The 22,405-nt window shown below is 36.5% G+C and overlaps 2 protein-coding genes across 5 annotated transcripts in view; one reads left to right on the top strand and one right to left on the bottom strand.

The window, feature by feature from the left end:
* The window catches only part of TRIM37 (tripartite motif containing 37), a 121,162-nt gene that overhangs the window by 35,509 nt on the left and 63,248 nt on the right, over nucleotides 1-22,405 (top strand). For all 4 annotated transcript variants that reach the window (XM_057535974.1, XM_057535976.1, XM_057535973.1 and 1 more), the window contains 3 exons: nucleotides 2,247-2,297; nucleotides 3,394-3,475; nucleotides 9,992-10,068. In XM_057535974.1, the coding sequence (XP_057391957.1) occupies nucleotides 2,247-2,297; nucleotides 3,394-3,475; nucleotides 9,992-10,068 (210 nt within the window). The remainder of the gene's footprint in view (nucleotides 1-2,246; nucleotides 2,298-3,393; nucleotides 3,476-9,991; nucleotides 10,069-22,405) is intronic.
* Nucleotides 19,218-21,400, bottom strand: LOC130705892 (dnaJ homolog subfamily A member 1-like). Its single transcript, XM_057535978.1, is given in 1 exon segment — nucleotides 19,218-21,400. A coding segment is annotated over 1 exon segment (1,194 nt). The 5' UTR covers nucleotides 21,389-21,400; the 3' UTR covers nucleotides 19,218-20,194.

Consider the following 22,405-nt stretch of genomic DNA (forward strand, 5'->3'; position numbering starts at 1 on the left):
ATAGTAGGATTGATAATTGTTCTCTGTGCTCTGAATGTTAACATTTATTCTCAGCAAGTGAGAGCCATACTGTACCCTCTTGGTTAGTAAGCTTTAGCGACCTGTATGCTTTAACTTGTAAGCTTTCTATCTCACTGTTCTAAGTTAAACATGTCCTCTTCATCTTCTGTTTATTTTGTGTCTTGGCGAGCTCTTTGGCCCTCAAGAGCTGATTAAAAATATGACAATGATAGTCTGGTCTTAGAACAAAAATAACTATAACAACAAAGGAAATATATCACACTGGACATTAAGGACATGGTGGAAGAAACAGTATGAAGATCAGCAGGCAACTGAAGATTGCCTGCATAATGTCTGTAGACATTTTGAAAGATGTTTAGTGGGAGAACTGAACAACGTTTGTGCAATTGGAAGTTGCACAAAATTATAGCCAAAAGCATATTATAACTTGACCAAATTTGAAGACTATCCTGGAGAGATTCCTTGGAGCTCTGATTAGGTTTTTGGTTCCAGGAAGGCTTCCCAGGCATTAATTGCATTGGTCCTGATAATTGGAGTTTTGTGTATATTGAGTGCTAAGAGAGCATATCATGGGGAGAAGTTAGAGCAGACCTCCAAAGCTATGTGACTTCTAATTTGTTATCTGAAGGAATAGTAAGGATTAACCAGACAGAAGGATCTAGGAATGAGGAATGTGAGAAAAGGTAACTACTGCCTAAGGCTATGGTTAGGGGTGCTTGACAGTTGGATAATAGCTATACAGTTAATAGTTGCAAGGCAAACCACATCTACTTGTGAAAAAGATGTGAGCTGTTTAGCTACATATACTTAACCATAAAATAAGACTGATGTATTTTTAATAACGTATACTATATTTTCACTGGCAAACCACTAATTTCTTCAGGTACTATCACAGTGTGAAAATGCTTTAGATGCATTTTATATCTTATTTTGGTAATAACACATTTTCATGAATTGAACTTTAGAAAATATATCTGAATATGTGGTGAAATGGCTTGCAGTTTATCTTTTTGGTAAATTTATAATTTTATATATTAAATATATTACACTGTATTACAACACTATGTGTGATAGTGTCTTTATCATAAATGTTTTACTATCTCTGACTTTTGAGGTGTTCTAATGACAGTGCTAGAGACTATTAGCGTGCTGTGGGTGTAGTTTAGTTCTCTTTGAAGATGTAGTTTAGTTCTGTGGATGTAGTTTAGTTCTCTTTGGAGAAGACTGTATGGAACTAAAGTTCCCTAGGTAATCTTGCCTTGCTATGAAACTGTTAATGTGCTTATCCTGCTTGACCCCTATGTGATTATGTATTCTTATCCTATAAAATTGTATAGATTTATTTGCTAGTAAATAGTCTCAAAGTATTTAGGGTCTGTTAACATTCCTCATAATTTGTTCCGAAGAAGGAAGTTTGGGGATTTATTGTAATATTTTATCCTTTTGTTGTTTCTTTTGATTTTTTAAAACAGTTTATATGTTTTCTATTTCAGGTGTCCAGCCTAAGCACCTAATTTCTTTCTTTTCCTATTTCCATATTACTTTTTAAATATCTCTTATAGTTATTTTAATACTTAATCATATATTGCCTTTTTTTAAAAAAGCTATTTTATAAAGTATTTGTTGAGTCTCCAATTTAATTGCAAACCTTTGATGTCAGCTTTTGATGGTTTTATGAATTCATTTGATTTAATGTTGTTTAATAAAGTTTTAAAAATATTTCTTAAGGCCTTATTTTAGTTTAATAAAATTTTCAACATGTTACTGAGAGATTTGACTTTGTTCCTTTTTTTCTTTTATTAAGATTTATTTATTTTGGGGGGCTGCCTTGGGTCTTCATTGCTGAGTGCAGGCTTTCTCTAGTTGCGGCGAGCAGGGGCTACTCTTCGTTGCGGTACGCGGCCTTCTCGTTGTGGAGCATGGGCTCTAGGAGCGTGGGCTTCAGTAGGTGCAGTGCGTGGGCTTCAGTAGTTGCGGCACGTGGGCTCAGTAGTTGCTGCGCAGGCTCTAGGGCACGCGGGCTTCAGTAGTTGTGTTGCATGGGCTTAGTTGCTACCTGGCATGTGGGATCTTCCCCGACCAGGGATCGAACCCATGTCTCCTGCATTGGGAGGCAGATTCTTAACCGCTGCACCACCAGCGAAGTCTGACTTTGTTTCTTAATTAAATGAAATGTTAAAGTTGTATAAGCCAAATAATTTTTTTTCTCTTTTGTTTCTTTTTAGTGAATTGGTACCATCTTATGATTCAGCTACTTTTGTTTTAGAGAATTTCAGGTAAGAGTTTTTGACAACTTTAGTGTTTTTTTGTATGTGTATGTAAGTAAGAGCCAGGTAGGTGTCATTCCTGGGTAGCATACAGACCTAATGAACTTTGTCACTCAGTGTGTAGTCTTAGAAGAAACAAGTTTTGTATTAGAAACATAGAGGTCATTTGTCTGGATTGTTTTATATCTTCTAGATGGATTGCTTCTCTAGGGTGGGGAATGGAATTTTTTTTTTTTTTTTTTTTAAAGAAGAGGGTCTACTTAGCCTTTGCTAATAAGGTAAGGTGAATGGGATGATAGAGATCAATGAGCCCTCCTACCCATCCTCAGAAGTCCATTTGGGTCCATTTATCTCAGTGCAAAGTAAGAAATTGTGGATGAGAGGGTATTATTGTAAGAAATTTGTAAGCTTTGTAACTCGCATGCTAAGTTTGTTAGCTTTTACTGCTTTTTCTCTAAGATTAGAAGCCAAGATATTAAAACACAAAGGTCCTAAGGGACTTGTCTTAAAGGGCAGCAAGGAAGTGGGGAATGAAGAATATAAAAGGTCTTGCCTTGGGAAGAGAAAATCCCAAGAGGTGATAACCATCAAACTAAGGCCAAACTGAGAATTTATACCACTCCCCATTTAATTTGTTTTTTCTTATGGGATAATTTTGTGGCTAAAATATAAACCGAGGATTACCCCACATTTTTTTTCCATATTAAAAAAGGATAATTATACTGCGGGGATGTGAGGAAGAAACTTTTTTCTTTTTTTTTCCTTTAACGGTGGAAGACTGCTTGTTGAAGTGGTAATTAGATTCAAGCCACTTAGTTATATTTTTCTTTTCCCTTAAATGATGAAATTTTGAGGGTTTTTTTTTTTAACCTGAAACTTAAAAGATACTGCTGAATATTTCTGTATCATTAAAGTTTCTTTTATTTCAGAATGTTAGTATATATAAATTTATACGGTGGAATCTTGACTTCTTCAGTCACCTTCATTTACTGGTCCAGGACTTCAAATAAGTAACATAAATAAAGTGGTTGGGTTTTGGTTTTGCCTGTTTGCTATTTCACGGCAGTTTTGATCTTGGGATTCAGTTGGTTTTCTTTTACTTTAGTACTTTGCGCCAGAGAGCAGATCCTGTCTACAGTCCACCTCTTCAAGTTTCAGGACTTTGTTGGAGGTTAAAAGTTTACCCAGTAAGTTTTTCATTATTTCTATAAATTTTGAAACCAAGATCTTTCTTTCAGGGTTTTATAGTACACTGGTTCACTTTTTTAGTGGAGAAAGGAATTAATGACAATTTTATGTTTCTTTATAGGGTATGTTGCTAAATCTGTGTAAAAAATGAGTTAAATATAAACAGTGTAAACACTGACATATTACTGAATCTTATTTCACTAACAACATTTAGAAGAAATGTTTAAAATTCTTATTTTAAAAATCATTAAAAAAAATACATTCACAGATGGTCATCAAAAACACATGTGTGCTGACTGCATACTCATGGTGCATTCCAGTATGTTTCTTTGACCTGTAGATTTGCTGCATATTGGCATCTGGACCCAGTGGTATGATGAGATGCATAGTCAATTCCTATGGCAAGAATATAAGCAGTAGTGTGTGCTTTTATCACATCATATCTAGTTGCATATCTTTTTGTCATATTGATGTGCATTGCCTACATCTGTTAATTCACTGGAAGTTGCAGAATAGTGATTCTCATTTTGTTTCTTTTTTGCTTATTAGGTGTAATGCTTTTATAAAGAGATGCTTACCTTTACCTATTGTTTGGTTATCCAGTATTACAGTTCATATAGAATAGGCAAGATTCTTTCCTGTTATTTAGTGATTTTCCTTATTCTCTGAAAGTAATTGACTAGGTTTTTAAAAAAATATCATTATGAACTCATGGATTTATACATATTTAGTCTCTTTAAGTTGGCTTCTGTGTCACTTTGCTCTGACCCTAATAGTCTAGTAGTGACTTTAGTAGTTAGCTTTCTTGTCCTCTTCCGTGGCAAGATGTTCTAGTCTCATCTTGTACATTTCCTACTCTGTACCTGAAATTGGTCATTTTATCCAAAAAGCCCTGATTTCTTTTAGTGGGAGAATTGTATTTCAAGACCAAACTGGGCGTTAAGGGTGCTCATTTCTACCAGGTTAGTCGCTGTTTCTAGACTTTTTTCATGAACAGAACTAAGGAATTACATAGGCAAATGTATGTGGGGGTTTGGAAAGGGGGAGGGGTTAATATGTATGTATGTATGTATTTAAAGATTTATCTAATAGACTGTATTTTTTAGGGCAGTTTTAGGTTAACAGCAAAATTGAGTGGAAGGTACAGAGAGCTGTATTCGCACCCTCTGCCCCCGCACATGCACAGCCTCCGCCACTATCAACATGCCCTGTGCCAGAGTGGTACATTTTTTGCACTTGATGAATTGACACATTATCACCCAAAGTCCTAGTTCATTCTTGGTGTTATACATTTTATAAGTTGTATTTGTTTGTTTTTAGCCCAAAGACCATACTTTGAGAAAAACTGGGTAGGAGTGTGCTTAAAATTGAAGTGGAAAAACTCCAGCGATCTTAATAGAGAAAAAATATTTATGAACACTTTAAAATTGCTATATAATTGTAGAATATCGGGGTGTCACATGTATGTATGTATTTTTTAGAGATGAAATAACTCCTGAGTTAATGTTCATGTTTACAATTCAAATTAAGGATTATAGAGTTTTTTAAACATAATCTCTTTACATTACACCTGTATCTCCTTTCTTCTATTCTAGGAATCCTACTTTTTGAAGCCATAGGAAATGATAGAATCATAATCTCATAATCAATCACTTATTTGCCTTATTTCACCTTACAAACACAAAAATCTCAGAAGGGGAACTCTAATTCTATCATTGATTTGATTACTGAGAAATGTTTAAAATTTTATTTGGAAATATACTCTCCACATTTCACTATGCCATGTCTGGACAGCAGTTAGGGTGTTCAAAGCTTGTTCTCTAGTAAATTCTACTGGAAGGGCTAATGGAAGCAATATTTCCTGACTTTTTGTGTGTTGAAAATAGTTTGTATCCTTTATAAGCTAAAGCCAGTATTGCTGGATGCAAAAATCCTTGGCTCATGTTTTCTTTCACTGGGTATCTTAAATATTCAATTCCATTTTCTTTTGGTAAAGTCTGATGATAAACTGATCCTTAAAAGGCATTTGCTAATATTGTCTAGATGCCCAAATAATCTAATTCTTTTTAAGTCCAATAACTTACTACTATATGTTTTGGTTGTTCTCGGTCAGTATTCTCAGTTACATGCTGGGCTCTTTCAATATGTAGTTTTAGACTTTTTAAAGAAAACGTTTCCTGAATTATAGTTTTAAATATTTACTTTGTTTCTATCTTTGGTTTTCTCTCTTGGGACTTGTATTATCTTCATTTTGCATCTTCCTTGCCTGTCTTCAATATTTACCTCTTTCTCTCTGATCTTTTCAGCTTTTTCTTCATTTCTTTTTAATTTTTACAATTTTTTTTGTTCACTTATTTTTTGAAAGATATAAACTGTTGTGCTTATTTGCTCTTTTGTTCCTTTTAGTTCAGTCTTTATTTCTTAAATAACTTTTATTTCTCTTTCCTTAGTCCTATTACCTGATTTCTGAGTTTTTCTAATACTGATTTGTGTTATTCTTTCATATCATATTATTTTCTTTTCTTCCTGTGGGCCATCATATTATTTTCTTAGTGTCTGTTAGGTTGTTTTGAAATAGGTTACAATTTTGATCTTTGAGGATGTTTTTCTAGGGTACTTTCATTGTCTGTAGGGATGTTATTCTGCTCTTTATTTTCTCTTTTTTTAATTTTGGTAAGTGATGCATAACATAAAATTTACCATTTTAATCATTTCTAAGTGTACATTTAGTAGTGTTAAGTATATTTACATTGTTTTGTAACCAACTTCCAGAACTCTTTCAACTTGCAAAACTGAAGCTCTCTGCCCGTTAAACTGTAATTCCCCATTTCCCCCTCTCCTCAGCCCCTGGCAACCACCATTCTACTTTCTCTATGAATTTGACTACTCTAGATACTTCATATATGTGGAATCGTAACACAATAACATCTTCTTGTTACTGGCTTCTTTTACTTAGCATGATGTTTTTAAGGTTCCTCCACTTTGTAGCATGTGTCAGAATTTCCTTCCTTTTTAAGGCTGAATAATATTCCATTGTATGTATATACCACATTTTGTTTATTCGTTCATCTGTCACTGGACACTTGGATTGTTTCTACCTGTTGGCTATAGTGACTAATGCTGCTGTGAACATGGGTGTGCAAATATCTCTTCAATATCCTGCTTTTGATTCTTTCAGATATATGCCCAGAAATACTATTGCTGGATCATACGGTAATTCTGTTTTTAGTTTTTTGAGGAACCATATTGTTATCTACAGTGGTTGCACCATTTTACATTCCCACCAACAATGCACAAGGGTTCCAGTTTTTCCATATCTTTGTCAGTAGTTTTTGTTTTCTGTTTCTTTGATAGTAGCCATCCTGATGGGTGTGAGGTAATTCATTGTGGTTTTGATTTGCACTTCCCTAATGATTAATGTTGTTGAGCATCTTTTCATGTGCTTATTCATGGCCATTTGTATATCCTGTTTAGAGAAATGTGTATTCAAGTCCTTTGCCCATTTTTTAATCAAGTTTTTTGTTGAGTTGTAGGAGTTTATATATTCTGGATATTGACCCTCTTATTAGATACCTGATTTACATGTATTTTCTCCTATTCTGTAAGGTTTCTTTTTACTCTGTTGATTGTGTCCTTTGATGCACAGAAGTTCTTAATTTTGTTGTTGTCCAGTTTGTCTATTTTTGTTTTTGGTTTCATATCCAAGAAATCTTTACCTACTCCAATGTCATGGAGCTTTTCCCCTATGTTTTCTTCTAAGGTTTTATAGTTTTAGGACTTATATTTAGGTCTTTGATCTATTTTGAGTTAATTTTTTTATGATGTAGGGGTCCAACTTCATTCTTTTGCATGTGGATAGCCAGCCAGTGTGATAACAATCAGAAATCTGATGCCTTGCTTTCTGAGAGATTTCCTGGTTCTTCTCCCCTTCTCATCTGGACCTTTTCCTTCCTTTGTTTGTATTATTTCTATGCTGTTTATCTTTTATTTTCCTCCTAGCATTTCCTTTGCAGTCTTTTGACCTGTCCTAAAAGGCCTACATATTCGTTTTTAAGAGTTTAGAGTGACTAGACTGCATTTAGTTTTCAGACTTTTTTATATTAGGCCCCCTTATACTCCGTTATATATTATATTGAGCAGCTCTTCAGTTTCAGCTGTTATATGTGGCTTGTGATGCTTTTCAGTGACTAACTTTTGGCCATTTTGTGGTTTTCCTTCTTTCTGGTCCATTAGATGTCCCATTGCTTCTCTCTCCTTTCTCCCACACTGTTGATATCATGCAGGTCTTTGTGATTATAATTGGTATGTCTTTACCTGCTTGTGTTTTGGGGGCTGTGGAGATAACCTGTCATTTAATTTTGTTGTAAATGTTGTTTGTGAGCTTTTGGTTTTGTTGTTCAGTTGTTTTGTTTTGTTTTATGTTTGGATTTAGAGAGTTGTAAAAACTATGCTGGCATTGTGGCAGTCTTTCCAGAATCCTCTGCCTATTGAAAATTCTTAAGCCAGGGACTTCCCTGGTGGTGCAGTGGTTAAGAATCCACCTGCCAATGCAGGGGACATGGGTTCAAGCCCTTGTCCGGGAAGATCCCACATGCCGCGGAGCAACTAAGCCCGTGCGCCACAACTACTGAGCCTGTGCTCTAGAGCCCATGCACAACAACTACTGAGCCCGCGTGCCACAGCTACTGAAGCCCATGCATCTAGAGCCCGTGCTCCACAGCAAGAGAAGCCACCACAATGAGAAGCCTGCACACTGCAACAAAGAGTAGCCCCCGCTCGCCACAACTAGAGAAAGCCCACATGCAGCAACGAAGACCCAACGCAGCCAAAAATAAAGAAAGAAAAGAAAAGAAAAGAAAATTCTTAAAGCTAGTATTTTGTTAGAGGTACAGATGGCATGTCAATAAAAGTAGTAAAAATTTTGTTCCTTAAGATTATGATAGGGCTTCCCTGATGGCACAGTGGTTAAGAATCCGCTTGCCAATGCAGGGGACACGGGTTCGAGCCCTGGTCTGGGAAGATCCCACATGCCACGGAGCAACTAAGCCCGTGCGCCACAACTACTGAGACCCTCGTGCCACAGGTACTAGCCTGTGCACCTAGAGCCTGTGCTCCGCAACGAGAAGCCACTGCAATGAGAAGCCTGTGCACCGCAATGAAGAGTAGCCCACGCTCACCACAACTAGAGAAAGCCCGCGCGCAGCAACGCAGACCCAACGTACCTGAAAATAAATAAATAAATAAATTTATTTTTTAAAAAAATTATGATAAAAATTAAGTCGAAGAAATTTCTAATCTTATTATCTGTTAAAATTAGGAGTGAAAAATGTTCATTATCTTTTATTAATGGATTTCATTCCAGGGAAATCGTTTTAGGAACATAATTTAAAAGAAGAAAAAACCCCCAGCTATTTGAACAAGGATATTGGTTGATTTTTAAAAATCAGTGTAATTTGCTATATAATTTATGTTCAGTAATATTCACTAATTTTAGCAAGTTTTCACAAATATATATAGTTGTATAATCATTGTCACAATCATGACTTTTATCACCCTCAGAAGTTACGTAATTTATCCTTTTCAGCTAATCCTTTTTTCTCCTTTCCTGGCCCCTCTGCAACCACTGATCTGTTTTTGTTACTATAGTTTTGCTTCTCCAGAATTTCATATAGTAGGATTATACAACATATAATCTTTTGTGTCCAGCTTTTTTCACTTAAGTGATGATTCATTTATTCGTAGTATTTATTGAGTGATTACCATGTCAAACCCTGAAAGCTGCCTCAGGACATTTTGGAGCAAAGTAGCCTAGAAATGAAGGGGTTAAGAAGTACATGTACCCCTCTATAGACATATTCCTGCCCTCAGCCCTCACAGTCTAGTTGGGGAAACAGATCTTTATACACATAGTTATAACAAATGTAATCTTCTCACACAGTACTGGAGAAATACAGAGGGGAATAATTGTACTCATAAAAATCTCTGTAACAGAAATTTAAACAGCTTTTCAATTTCCAGACAGAATCTTATGTGGAATCCTAACATATAAAACATAGAAATTATATTTAATTACTTTCAACATCAATCAAGTGTTACCTTTTTCTATTTTACTCTCTTTTGATCTCATATATCTTTTTTTTTTTTTGTCTCATTCCTAGTGAAATTGAGGCTTTTCTTTTTTTGGCGTTTTTCTTCGGGGTTTTGATTTTTCTTGGAGGCTCATTTTTAAGAGTTCTGTATGTGTTAAAACTCTTAACTCTTTTCATAGTAGTTGATATTTTATAGTTTGTATGCTTTAATATTTTCTTTTTTTTTTAATTGCAAAAGTTTTAAATTGTTATAGATTCAGACCTCTTGGTCTTTTTATTAATCTCTTATTGCTTTTAAGCTTAAAACTACTTTGCCATCCAGATATCAGGTACTAATCTGTATTTTGTTTGTTTCATTGTGGCTTGAATTTTTACATTTAAATTGATCTGGAGTTTGTATAACATCTTTTTCTTTTTTTTTTTAAGGATGGAAATGGAGTTGTTCGTGGTTACTACTTATCTGTGTTTCTGGAACTCTCAGCTGGCTTGCCAGAAACTTCCAAGTAAGACATGCAATTAAGTAACAAACTTTAGTGTGTGTTTACATACCTTCTTAGCATTTTTTATTAACTACTTTTGTTAATTACTACATTATGTCTGTTAAGATGTATACTAAACTAGTATGGAATCCCTGGCATAGTATGATGGCATAGACTGACAGTTCTCAAATTATATGGCCTCAGGACTCTTTATACTCTTAAATTTTATTGGGAATCCCAAAGAGTGTTTCTTTATGTGGGTTTTATCTATTGATATTTTCTGAATTAGAAACTGAAACTGAGAAAAATTTTTAAATTTTTATTAATTCAGTTTAAAGTAATAAACCTATTACATATTAACATAAATAACATTTTCTTGAAGAATAACTGTTTTTCTAAAGCAAAATAATACTTGGTGAGAAAACTTATTGATGTTTTTAAAAAAATCTCTTAATGTATGGCTTTTCAATTTACTGTAATAAGTTGTTTTGGTTGAAGTATATGTATAAAATCTGGCCTCAGGGATTTTGGATTTCATATGTAGTTGGGAAAAGTTTTTTTTAAATGAGATACAATTCACATACCATAAAATTCACCTTATAAATAAGTGTACAATTCAGTAGATTTTAGTATATTCACTGAGTTCTACAGCTATCACCAATATCTAATTTCAGAACATTTCATCACCCCACAAAGCAACCCTGTACTCATTAGCAGTCACTTCCCTTTCCCCTCCCCACCCAGTCCCTGACAACCATTAATCTTTTTGTTAGGGAGGAACACTTTAAAAAGCAGTTTTAGATAATTATGAATTATCTTTGATTTTACCCCAAAATTGAACAAGTGGTTGTTTCTTAAATGTAATTTGCAATATGAAATCTGGAACCATATCAGTGAATTTATTTCACTCTGTTACACTAAAATCTGTTGGTTTGGTATGAGATGTCTGCTTCCAGTTATGATGGAGTAATGGAAGTAACCGTTTCTTCTGCAACAACTGAAAAGAAAAACAACGTTTCCTAGACACTGGACATGAGACAACAAATGAAAGCAATCCCTAGAGACAAGAAATAAATAAATCAGATCTATGATTGCCTCGCTTAACCTTGAGAAAGTTTTCAGGTTGTAACACGTGGAGGCAGACTGCAAGAGTTTGGCTGACTCCTTGAGTTGAGGAGACAGTGCTGAGTGTCTAGGAAGACCAGCACACCTAGAGTGCAGTGGACAGAACACCAGAGGAGAGAGCTGCACAAAGAACTCCAGAGATTTGTAGAGAGTTCTCTTCAAATATCAGCGGAGTACTGAGTAGGGCATGCACGTGAAGGAACCTACCTGAGGTTGGGAGAATAACCATCTGAAAGGATTAGGGGAGTGGTGCCTGGTGCCAGTAACTGTGTCTGTTCCTACCGCTATAGTGGAGAAGCTTGTAATCCATGGGACACTGGGTGAAGTACTCAGGAAATTTTTGCCTCGCTAGTGGGGAACAGTCAGTCCTAGACTGGACACTGCTCCAGACCCATCTAACAAGTAAAGGCAAGACCTGAAAGGATCAGATTGTTTCCAAGTAACCTAACTGCTTCCCAGAGCAGAGCTCAAGAAAATTTATAAGATTACAAAAATATCCAGCACCCAACAAAGTTAAGTTTACAATGTCTGTTGTTCAGTCAAAGATTAATTGGCATTCAAAGGGGCAGGAAGACAACCAATACTGAGGAGAGTAATCAGTCAATTTAAATGGAGCAAGAACTGTTTTTTTGCTTGTTTTTTTAATGTGGGTTATATCTATTGGTATTTTCTGAATTAGAAATTGAAACAAATTTTAAAAATTAATTCACTTATAATAATAAACCTGTTGCATATTAACATAAATAACATTTCAATGAATAGTAACTTTCTCTAAAGCAAAATAATATTTGATGAGAAAACTTATACTGTTTTGCGTTTTTGGAAATCTTTGTATGGCTTAAAAAAAGACAACTGGATTCTCATGTGAGAATTACGAGAGAATATTTAAGACAGTTTTTATAACCACTCCATTTGTTCAGAAGTTAAATAGAGATATGGAAGATATAAAAGACCCAAATTGAGACCCATTCTTGAGAATGAACTATATTTGAAATGAAAAATACACTGGATGGCATGAACGACAGATTAGACATTGCAGAAGAAAAGATTAATGAACTTGAAGGCGTTAGCAGTAGAAACTATTCAAAATGTGAACATAGAAAAATGAATTCCAAAACTGAAAAACAGCTTGAAGTAGCTTAATGTACAGATATCTGGAGTCCTCAAAGGAGGGGATGGGAAGAAAAAAGTAAATACTTTCCGAACTTGATGAAAGCTTTAAATCCACAGATCGAGGAAGTTCAGTGAACTACAAGCACATGAAGCATGAAGAAAACACCAAAGCACATGATAATCAAATTGCTCAAAGCCAGTGATAAAAAATCTTAAACTGGCAGTGAAAAAAAAGATGTTATATTTAGAGGCACAAAGATAAGGGTGAAATCAGGTTTCTCACTGGAAACAATACAAGTGAAATGATAATACAGCAACATTTTTTAAAGGATTGAAAGAAAGAAATATTAACCTAGAATTCTATAATCAGCAAAAATATATTTTAAAAAATATAGTGAAACTAAGACATTTTCAGACCTGGACTATAAGAAATGTTAAAGTGCATGCTACAGATAGAAGGAAAATAATACCAGTTGGACCTCTGAATCTAAACAAAGAAATGAAGAGCATCAGAAATGGAAATTACCTGGATAAATAAAATTTTTTTTTCTGTTACCAAAGTAATTTTAAATGATAATTGACTGTTTAATCAAAAATTATAACATTGTATTTTGGGATTTTTAATGTATGTAGAAGCAAAATACATGGTAACAACAGCTGTATAAAGGCCAAAAGAGTAGAGCATGGAAGTATAATGTAAGATTCTGACAGTATATGTGAAGTGTTATAATAACAATTAAAGCTAGACTGTGATAAGTTAAAGATATGTACTATCCTATTACTTTCTGTTGCCTGCTGTAACAAATTACCACAAATTTGGCAGCTTAAAACAATAGAAAAAATTTCCCTCACAGTTTTGGAGGCCAGAAATCCAAAAACTATTGCTAGGCCAAAATCGAGGTTTCAGCAGGGCTGTACTAGCTCCAGAGACACTAAGGGAGGTCCATTTCTTGCCTCCTTCAGCTTCTGCTCGCTGCCAGCATTTCTGGACTTGTGACCATGTCACTCCTGTCTCTGCCTTTGGTCACATGGCCTTATCTTTTTTTGTCTCTGTCGAATCTTCCTCTTCTTTTCTCTTACAGTGACACTCATGGTTACATTCTGGGTCCACATGGATGTTCCAGGATAGTCCCCTCATCTCAGGATCCTTGGCTTAATCACAACTGTATATTCCCATTCACACGTTCCAGGGATTAGGATATTGATATCTTGGGGACACTGTTCAGCCTCCCACAACTATAAACTATAAAGCCACTGCTAAAATGACAAAGACATTTAGTTTATAAAGCAACAAAGGGGATAAAATTGAAACAAATCCTAATCTTAAGGAAGGCAGGAAAAGATAACAGGTAACAAAAAACGGATGGGACGGATACCAAGACATGGTACTATAAATGGTCTAAACACCCCCAATTAAAAGGCAGAGATTGTCAGATTGCCTAAAAAAGCAAAACTCAAGTGTATGCTAACCCCAAGAAGCATACTTTAAATGTAAAGATATACCATACTAGTACTAATCAAAACCAAGTTGGGGGCTTCCCTGGTGGCGCAGTGGTTGGGAGTCTGCCTGCCAATGCAGGGGACACGGGTTTGAGCCCTGGTCTGGGAGGATCCCACATGCCGCGGAGCAGCTGGGCCCGTGAGCCACAACTACTGAGCCTGCGCGTCTGGAGCCTGTGCTCTGCAACAAGAGAGGCCCGCGCACCGCGATGAGGAGTGGCCCCCGCTTGCCGCAGCTGGGGAAAGCCCTCGCACAGAAACGAAGACCCAACACAGCCAAAAATAAATAAAGAAATAATTTAAATTTAAAAAAAAAAAAAAAAACCAAGTTGGAAATGTTGTTTTAATATCAAAGTAGATTTCAAAGGAAAGCATATTACCAGAGATAAAGAAGTGTATTTCATAGTGATAAAAGGATCAGTTAATGAAGAGGACATATAACGACTATAAACATTTCTGTTTATACCCTGATAACAGATCTTCAAAATACATGAAACAAAAACTGATAGAAGTATAAGGAGAAATAGACAAAAACTATTCTCTCAATTGATATAACAGGTAGGCAGAAATCATCAAGGATATAGTGCATTTGAACAGCACTATCAACCAACCTGACCTGATTGACATTTATAGACCATGTGATCCAACAGTAGCAGAATACAAATTATTCTTACGTGTGCACAAAATATTTACCAAGAAAGACCATATTCTGGAACATAGAACATGTCTCAGTAAATTCATAAGTATTCAAATCATTCGGATTTTTTTTTACCATAATGGAATTAATTTAGATGTTAGTAACAGATATTTTGAAAATCTGACGTATTTTAAAGTTAAATAACACGCTTCTAAATAACCCCTGGATCAAAGAGGAGATTATAAGAGGTTTTTTTTAAGTGTTTTAAACTGAATTAAAATGAAAACACAACATACCTGAATTTGTAGAATGCTGCTAAAGCAGTAGGTAGGGGGAAATTTATAGCACTAAATGCCTACATAAGTGAAAAGCAGAAAGGCCTTAAATCAGTGATGTCAATGTCTACTTTAATAAACTAGAAAGAAGAAGTTAAATGGAAAGTAAACAGAAGAAAGGAAATAAAGATCAAAGAGTGCAATGAAATAAACAAATGCTGTAGAGAAAATCATTGAAATCAAAAGGACAACAAAATTTGAGGGCTAATACTATATGACTAAGATTTATAATAAGGCCACAGTATCTATAATACAACATAGTATTAGCATAAGAATAGACAGATGAAGAATGGAATATACAGATTTCTTCCACTATCCAAAAGTAGAGTGGTCCTATGAAACCTTTTGTAGGCTGAAATGGCATAAAGTGAAGGAACAATTACCTTTGGACACATCTTATTAATGGATGCACAAAATATATCAGGACAAAGCATAGATACTCACAGACACAGTTCAAAGCTATGGTGGCTTGATACTGAGATGCTGGGTATGATTCCCAGGGAAGGAGCTTGGCGGTGCCACTCTTGCTGCTTGGAGCATGCCTCTATAATGGCTTTCTACAAAATAAGCACTGAATGCTGTTTTCACTTTTCAGCTTTTTTTGTAGAAACAAAATTTCTCTTCAGATTTCTTTTGGTTAGCAAAAACAAGTACTAGTATAGGTCCTTCTGTAAAAGTTAAGTGGCATAAAGAGAATGTTCGAAAATAGGGAATACCTGTACTACGATTCTAGAAATAAACACACATTCATTAGGAAACTATTTTTTGACAAAGATGCAAAGACAGTGCTATGGGGAAAGTGTAGTCTTTTCAACAAATTGTGCTTGAACATTTGGCTATACATATGCAAAAAAATTGAACTTGGAGCCATACCTCACACTATATACTTAAACTTACTGAAAATTGATCATAGACCTAGATTTAAATCCTAAAACAATAAAACTTACTGGAGACAACATAGGAGAAATTTTTCCTTTGGGTTGGGCAATGATAGTTTAGTTACAATGCAAAAACACAATCCATAAAGAAACACATTTGTAAATTAGACATCATGAGAATTGTAAAGTTCTCTTCTTCAAATTATGTGGATTTGTATCAAGAATATATAAGGGGGCTTCCCTGGTGGCGCAGTGGTTGAGAATCTGCCTGCCAATGCAGGGGACACGGGTTCGAGCCCTGGTCCGGGAAGATCCCACATGCCGCGGAGCAACTGGGCCCGTGAGCCACAACTACTGAGCCTGCGTGTCTGGAGCCTGTGCTCCGCAACAAGAGAGGCCGCGACAGTGAGAGGCCCACGCACAGCGATGAAGAGTGGCCCCCGCTTGCCGCGACTGGAGAAAGCCCTCGCACAGAAACGAAGACCCAACACAGCCATAAATAAATAAATGAATGAATGAATGAATGAATGAATGAATAAAAGAATAAAAGAATATATAAGGAATTTGAAATTCAACAATAAAAAAAAAAACAAGGTCTCTTTTCCGTAAGGGCAAATAGTTTGTCAGACACCCCACTAAAGAAGATTTATGGATGGTAAAATAATCCTATGTAAGATGTTTAATAGTATAAGTCATTAGGGAAACAGAAATTTATCTACAGGACTTCCCTGGTGGCGCAGTGGTTAAGAATCCTCCTGCCAATGCACGGGTCACGGGTTTGATCCCTGGTCCAGGAGGATCCCACATGCCACGGAGCAACTAAGCCCATGCGCCATAACTACTGAGCCTGTGCTCTAGAGCCCGCAAGCCACAGCTACTGAAGCCCGCGCTCCTAGAGCCCATGCTCTGCAACAAAGAGAAGCCACTGCAATGAGAAGCCCGTGCACCACAGCGAAGAATAGCCCCTGCTCTCCACAACTAGAGAAGGCCTGCACGCAACAATGAAGACCCAACGCAGCCAAAAATAAATAAATAAAATAAAGAAATAAAAAAAAATAGTAAATTTTAAAAAAAAGTAATTTATCTACAATACCCCTGTGTCCTATTAGAGTGGCTATAATTACAAAGATCATACCACATGTTGGCAAGAATATAGAGAAATTTGAAGTCTTATATGTTTCTGGTGGGAATGTAAAGTGATACAGCCACTTTTGTAAACCATTTGGTGATTTGTTAAAAAGTTAAACATACACTTACTGTGTGACTCAGCTAAACCACTCCTAGATATTCACCCCAGAGAAAAGGAACTAGATGTCCATTCAGAGACTGCCAGAAATGTTCATGGTAACTTTATTTGGAATAGCCAAATAAAATCAACCCTAATTGCCACCAACAGATGACTGGATAAGCAAATTTTGGTATGTCTATACAGTGGAATAACACTCAGCAATAAAAGGTAATGAACTGTTGATACGTGCAACAATAAGAATGACTTATTTTTTTATTTCTTTTTTTTTTTAATATTTACTTATTTATTTTGGCTGTGCCAGGTCTTAGTTACAGGATCTTTTAGTTGTAGCATGTGGACTCTTAGTTGCGGCATGCCTGTGGGATCTAGTTCCCCTACCAGGGATCGAACCCAAGCCCCCTGCGTTGGAAGCACGCAGTCTTACCCACCACCAGGGAAGTCCCTAGGAATGACTTTTAAATTAATTATTCTTAGTGAAAGCAGCCAGATAAAAAAAGAGCACATATATATGATTCCACTTACATAAACCTCTAGAAAAATGCAAACTAATCTATAGTGACAGAATGCAGGTGTGCGGTTGCTTAGAGACGGGACAGGCTGGGCTCAGGCTGGGTGGAGGGTGGAGGGAGAAGGTAAGAGGGAAGAATTACAAAAGGCAGAGGCCAACTTTGGGGATGATGGATATGTTTAGTATCTTGATTGTCATAATGGTGATGGTTTTATGGGTATATATAAATATGTGTGAAACTTACCAAATTATACATTTCAGTTACACTTCGTTAAAGCTGTTTTACTCAAAAAAACAACAACTAAAATGTCATTGGTCTGTCTTATACTTTGCATGGATCTTTTACTCATGTGTGATTTTATAACAACATGGATTAATCATTTGGAAAATAACGACTTACTAAATAGTGTTGACACATTTCATTATGCAGTATCAGTCACATTCATTGATATCACCGTTTTCACAACGAAAGTCTTGAAGTATTGGAAAGCTTTTAAGCTCATGTGGTACATACAAATTTTCCAGGATTATGTTTTTTCGCTTGAAAGTGTGTTTTATCATTGGCAACAAACACTGACAGTTCTTTTCCGTAGTTGTTTTGGCACAGAAACTGTCTGCTGGGTATCCACAACCAAATAACCATTGTTTGTCAGTTCTCTGAATTTGAGGTTTCACAAAAAAAGTGACTGATGATCTTGGAACTCAGCTGAACAAAGTGATTTTTCCAAGGCAACCATTGCATATCACAATGCAGCATAAGTACTTTATGTATATTTCCCATTTGTGACACCAAGCATTGAGGTTTAATAACATTTATCATTTTTACTACTTCTTCAAAGACATTCTTTTTTTAAAAAATTTATTTATTTTATTTATCTATTTATTTATTTTTGGCCATGTTGGGTCTTCATTGCCGCGCATGGACTTTCTCTAGTTGCGGCGAGCAGGGCTACTTTTCGTTGCGGTGCACGGGCTTCTCATTGTGGTGGCTTCTCTTGTTGCGGAGCATGGGCTCTAGGCGTGCAAGTAGTTGTGGCATGCAGGCTCAGTAGTTGTGGCTCACGGGCTCTAGAGCACAGGCTCAGTAGTTGTGGTGCATGGGCTTAGTTGCTCCGCGGCATGTGGGATCTTCCTGGACCAGGGCTCGAACCAGTGTCCCCTGCATTGGCAGGCGGATTCTTAACCACATGCCACCAGGGAAGCCCAAAGACATTCTTGAGAGACATTGAAAAATTTTTTTCCCCATCTGAAAGTGTGTAGCAGTGAATAATATTATGATTACTGGTACATTTTAACTACCGTTGTTTTTGCACCGTTAGTGCAAATGTCAAACACTGCTAAAAAGGCAAATAACATCTTAACGTTATCATGAAGATAGTTTTGACTTTTTGGATCACTGAAAGGATCATGGGAACTGACCCCCAGTGACACAACTTCTGACATAGACTAACCTTAGTGCAGAATATTCTTGCCATGACTGGTGAGTCAAACTATGAATAATGCTAGTAATATGGAAAGGATTCTGGCCTCTGAGTTGTAAGTATGTTTTAGTCATAGCTCTGTTCCAAATCTCCTGTGTGATCTGAAACAGTGGGCTTACCTGTATTGTTATTATAACAGCTAACATCTGCTGAATATATACTTTGTGCTATGCACTGTGCCTTGTATAACTCATTTTGCTTTACTACCACCTCATGAGCTGTTAAATGCTATTTATCACTCCCATTTCACAGATGGAAATATCATAGCTAAGTTATTCACTCAAGTTCAGCATTGTTAAGGTGCAGTCTTTTTTTTTTTTCATGCTTTGAATCAGTATATTGAGACATTGATACATTTCAAGAATTGCTTAAATTCTGATATCCAGATTTAAGCTTGTGAACATATGACTTTAAACATACAATTAAAGCTATTCATAATTTGCTATTCTACCAACATTAAATTACAGTTACTTTGGAGCATAAGTTAAATGGTTTAAAGTAAGCCTGTAACATACCTGCAAAACACCTTCCTAACTCATACATGCAAATTACTTCTCCATGTAAAGGTCTCATCACTCTAACCTCTAAGTTACCCTGCTCCAGAAGTGACTACTCTAAGGCTCACTGTGGTCCAAAGAGAAGGAAGAAAAAAAAAAGTAACCAGGACCAATAGCTAGATTATTAAAAAAAAGATGGCACAGCGGAAGGGAATGCAATTCTACAAGTGCAAGCCCTCAAGAAGCAGCATGTTATATGATAAACCCCTTCTTTAGAAAGGTATCATTTCTATCACTGATACCACAGGCTAAATTAAATTATATAGCATGCCATCTTCAAGTAACAGTTGAGGCAATAGAGTAAATGCAGAGGCATCACAATGAATCCCACTTAACACCACTAGACAGACCAACACTTCTCTACAAATTCTTTGTCTGACTGCCAGTTAAATACAGTTTTAACTCATAGCTTAACAATTAAGGGTCATACACTGAAGCCAATACATATACCTGGCATTTCAGTCTAACCTATTCCATGTACATAGCTGAAATCAAATACAAAGTATGGCCTAACAAATGCTAGGGGAAATTTTTTAAAGTAGTTTTTACAAGTATTAAACTTATCTTACACACTGAAGTCATCATACATACAGGGCAAAGTCAGAGCTTTTATATTCGAGTTCATTCTTCATTTAACTTTTAAAACACTACTATAGTTGAATATTAAAACAAACAATAGCAAGTAGTGAGCATATTATGATTGTAGTCCTTCACTCAATCACTACTGCAAATAAAATGCCGGCAGTGAGTGTTATTCACTGGCCGCATTAGGAGGTCTGACACTGAACACCACCCCGAGGATGATGTTCATCATGCTCGTATGCTTCTCCATTGTAATGGCGCCGTCTTTCCTGATTCGGATCAAAGTCCACCAGTTCTACCTGGTCCATTTCATCAGTCTCTTCCACTTCCTTCCTCTCAGGTAGGAGTTTTTCCAGCAAAGAGAGTTTATCCAGGGAGAGAAAGCCATTCTCAGGAAAGTTTACCTTAAATTCAATGATTAGGCGACCCTTTTCATATGGTCTACGATAAATTGGCATGCCTTCATTTAGCACACACTTGATATCTCCATGCTTGACAATCTGACCTGGATGAGAAGTGATGACTGTGGTTCGGTGGTCAAGAGTAGATACTGGCTTTTGGAAGCCACACAATGCCTCAACTAGCTGTATGTCCATACATAGGAAAAGGTCTTCTCCTCTTTGAGTAAAAACAGCATGGTCCTTCTGATCTAAAACGATGATAATATCTCCTGGCTCCAGTCCTGGTTCTTGGTCTCCTTCACCATGGAGTGTTATCTTCTGGCCATCTTTCATGCCTTTGTCAATATGAACTTCTAGAATTTTCTTCTCTCAAACTATCTTCCTTCCATTGCAGCTTTTACATCTATCTTTAGGACTGATCCGCTCCCCATGGCCCTGGCACTCCATGCAGACAGACTGAATTTGCTGAACCATTCCAGGTCCTATCTGATGAATTCTCATTTGCATGCCAGTACCTCGGCAATTGGGACAGCACTCTACTGCTCCTTTCTTACCACCTCGGCCTTCACATTTGTCACAAATCACATTCTTTTGCAGAGCTAGTTTTCTTGTTGCACCATTATATAAATCTTCTAAGGTTACTGTGAGTTGATGCACAACATTTTTACCTCTCTTTTCTCTCTGCATCCTGCCTCCTCCTCCAAAAAACACATCAAAGATGTCCATGGGGGAGCCAAAACCGCCACCTGCTCCACCTTCTTTAATTGCCTGCTCTCCTCCTTTGTCATATAATTCCCTTTTCTTTGCATCAGAGAACACTTCGTAAGCTTGAGAAATCTGTTTAAACTTCTCTCCTTCATTTGGATTCTTATCAGGGTGGTACTTCAAGGCCAGTTTCCTGTAAGCCTTTTTCAATTCTTCTTGGGTGGCATTGCGTTTGACCCCCAAAACATCATAATAAGTGGTTTCTTTCACCATTTCCTACAGCTGGTGAGGTGAGGGGGCTGATGCCGGTGTGGGGGAGCGGGAAGGAGCGCGTTGCCATGCGCAGCTCGGGCAGCCGCCGCTCCTCAGCCTTTTCACCAAGCGTTCTGGAAAGTTCCCAAGGTGCAGTCTTTTTAACATAGATTTTTCTTTCTCTGTATTCTTTGTTCTTAACCACCAAGCTCTGTTTTATTCCCTGAAATCAGCCCTTGTGATTGGGAAGGTGGTTGATCTTGGGCAGAATTATAAAAAGTTTAGTGATTATAGGATCTTGTTCATAACCCCGTTGCTACCATTAATCTTGGTTCTCTTCTTGTCTCTTGATTAATTTATTTCCTATATATAGGCATACTTCAAGATATTGCAGGTTTGGTTCTAGACCACCACAGTAAAGCAAGTTACATGAATTTTTTGCTTTTTTGGTGCATATAAAAGTTATGTTTAAACGATACTACAGTCTATTAAGTGTGCACTAGCTGTATGTCTGAAAAAAAGACAATGTACGTACCTTAATTTAAAAATACTTCATTGCTCTAAAATGCTAACCACCACTGAGTTGTAATCTTTTTGCTGGTGGAGGGTCTTGTCTCAATGTTTGATGGCTGCTGACTGATCAGGTTGGTGGTTGCTGAAGTCTGGGGTGGGTGTAGCAATTTCTTTAAACAAGACAACAGTAAAGTTTGCTGCATTGATTGACTCGTCCTTTCATGAATGATTTCTCTGTAGCATGCAATGCTGTTTGATAGTATTTTACCCACAGTAGAACTTCTTTCAGATTTGGATTCAATCCTCTCAAACCCTGACTCTGCTTTATCAACTAAGTTGATGTAATATTCTAAATCCTTTGTTGTCATTTCAACAATCTTCACAGCATCTTCACCTGGAAGTAGATTCCATCTCAAGAAACCCTGTTTTGTTTTTGTTTTTGTTTTTGTTTTTGTTTTGCTTATCCATAAAAAGCAACTCCTCATCTGTTAAAGTTTTATCATGAGATTGTAGCAATTCAGTCAC

The sequence above is a fragment of the Balaenoptera acutorostrata genome, chromosome 20 (genome assembly GCF_949987535.1).
Source record: "Balaenoptera acutorostrata chromosome 20, mBalAcu1.1, whole genome shotgun sequence".
NCBI classification, from domain to species: Eukaryota; Metazoa; Chordata; class Mammalia; order Artiodactyla; family Balaenopteridae; genus Balaenoptera; species Balaenoptera acutorostrata.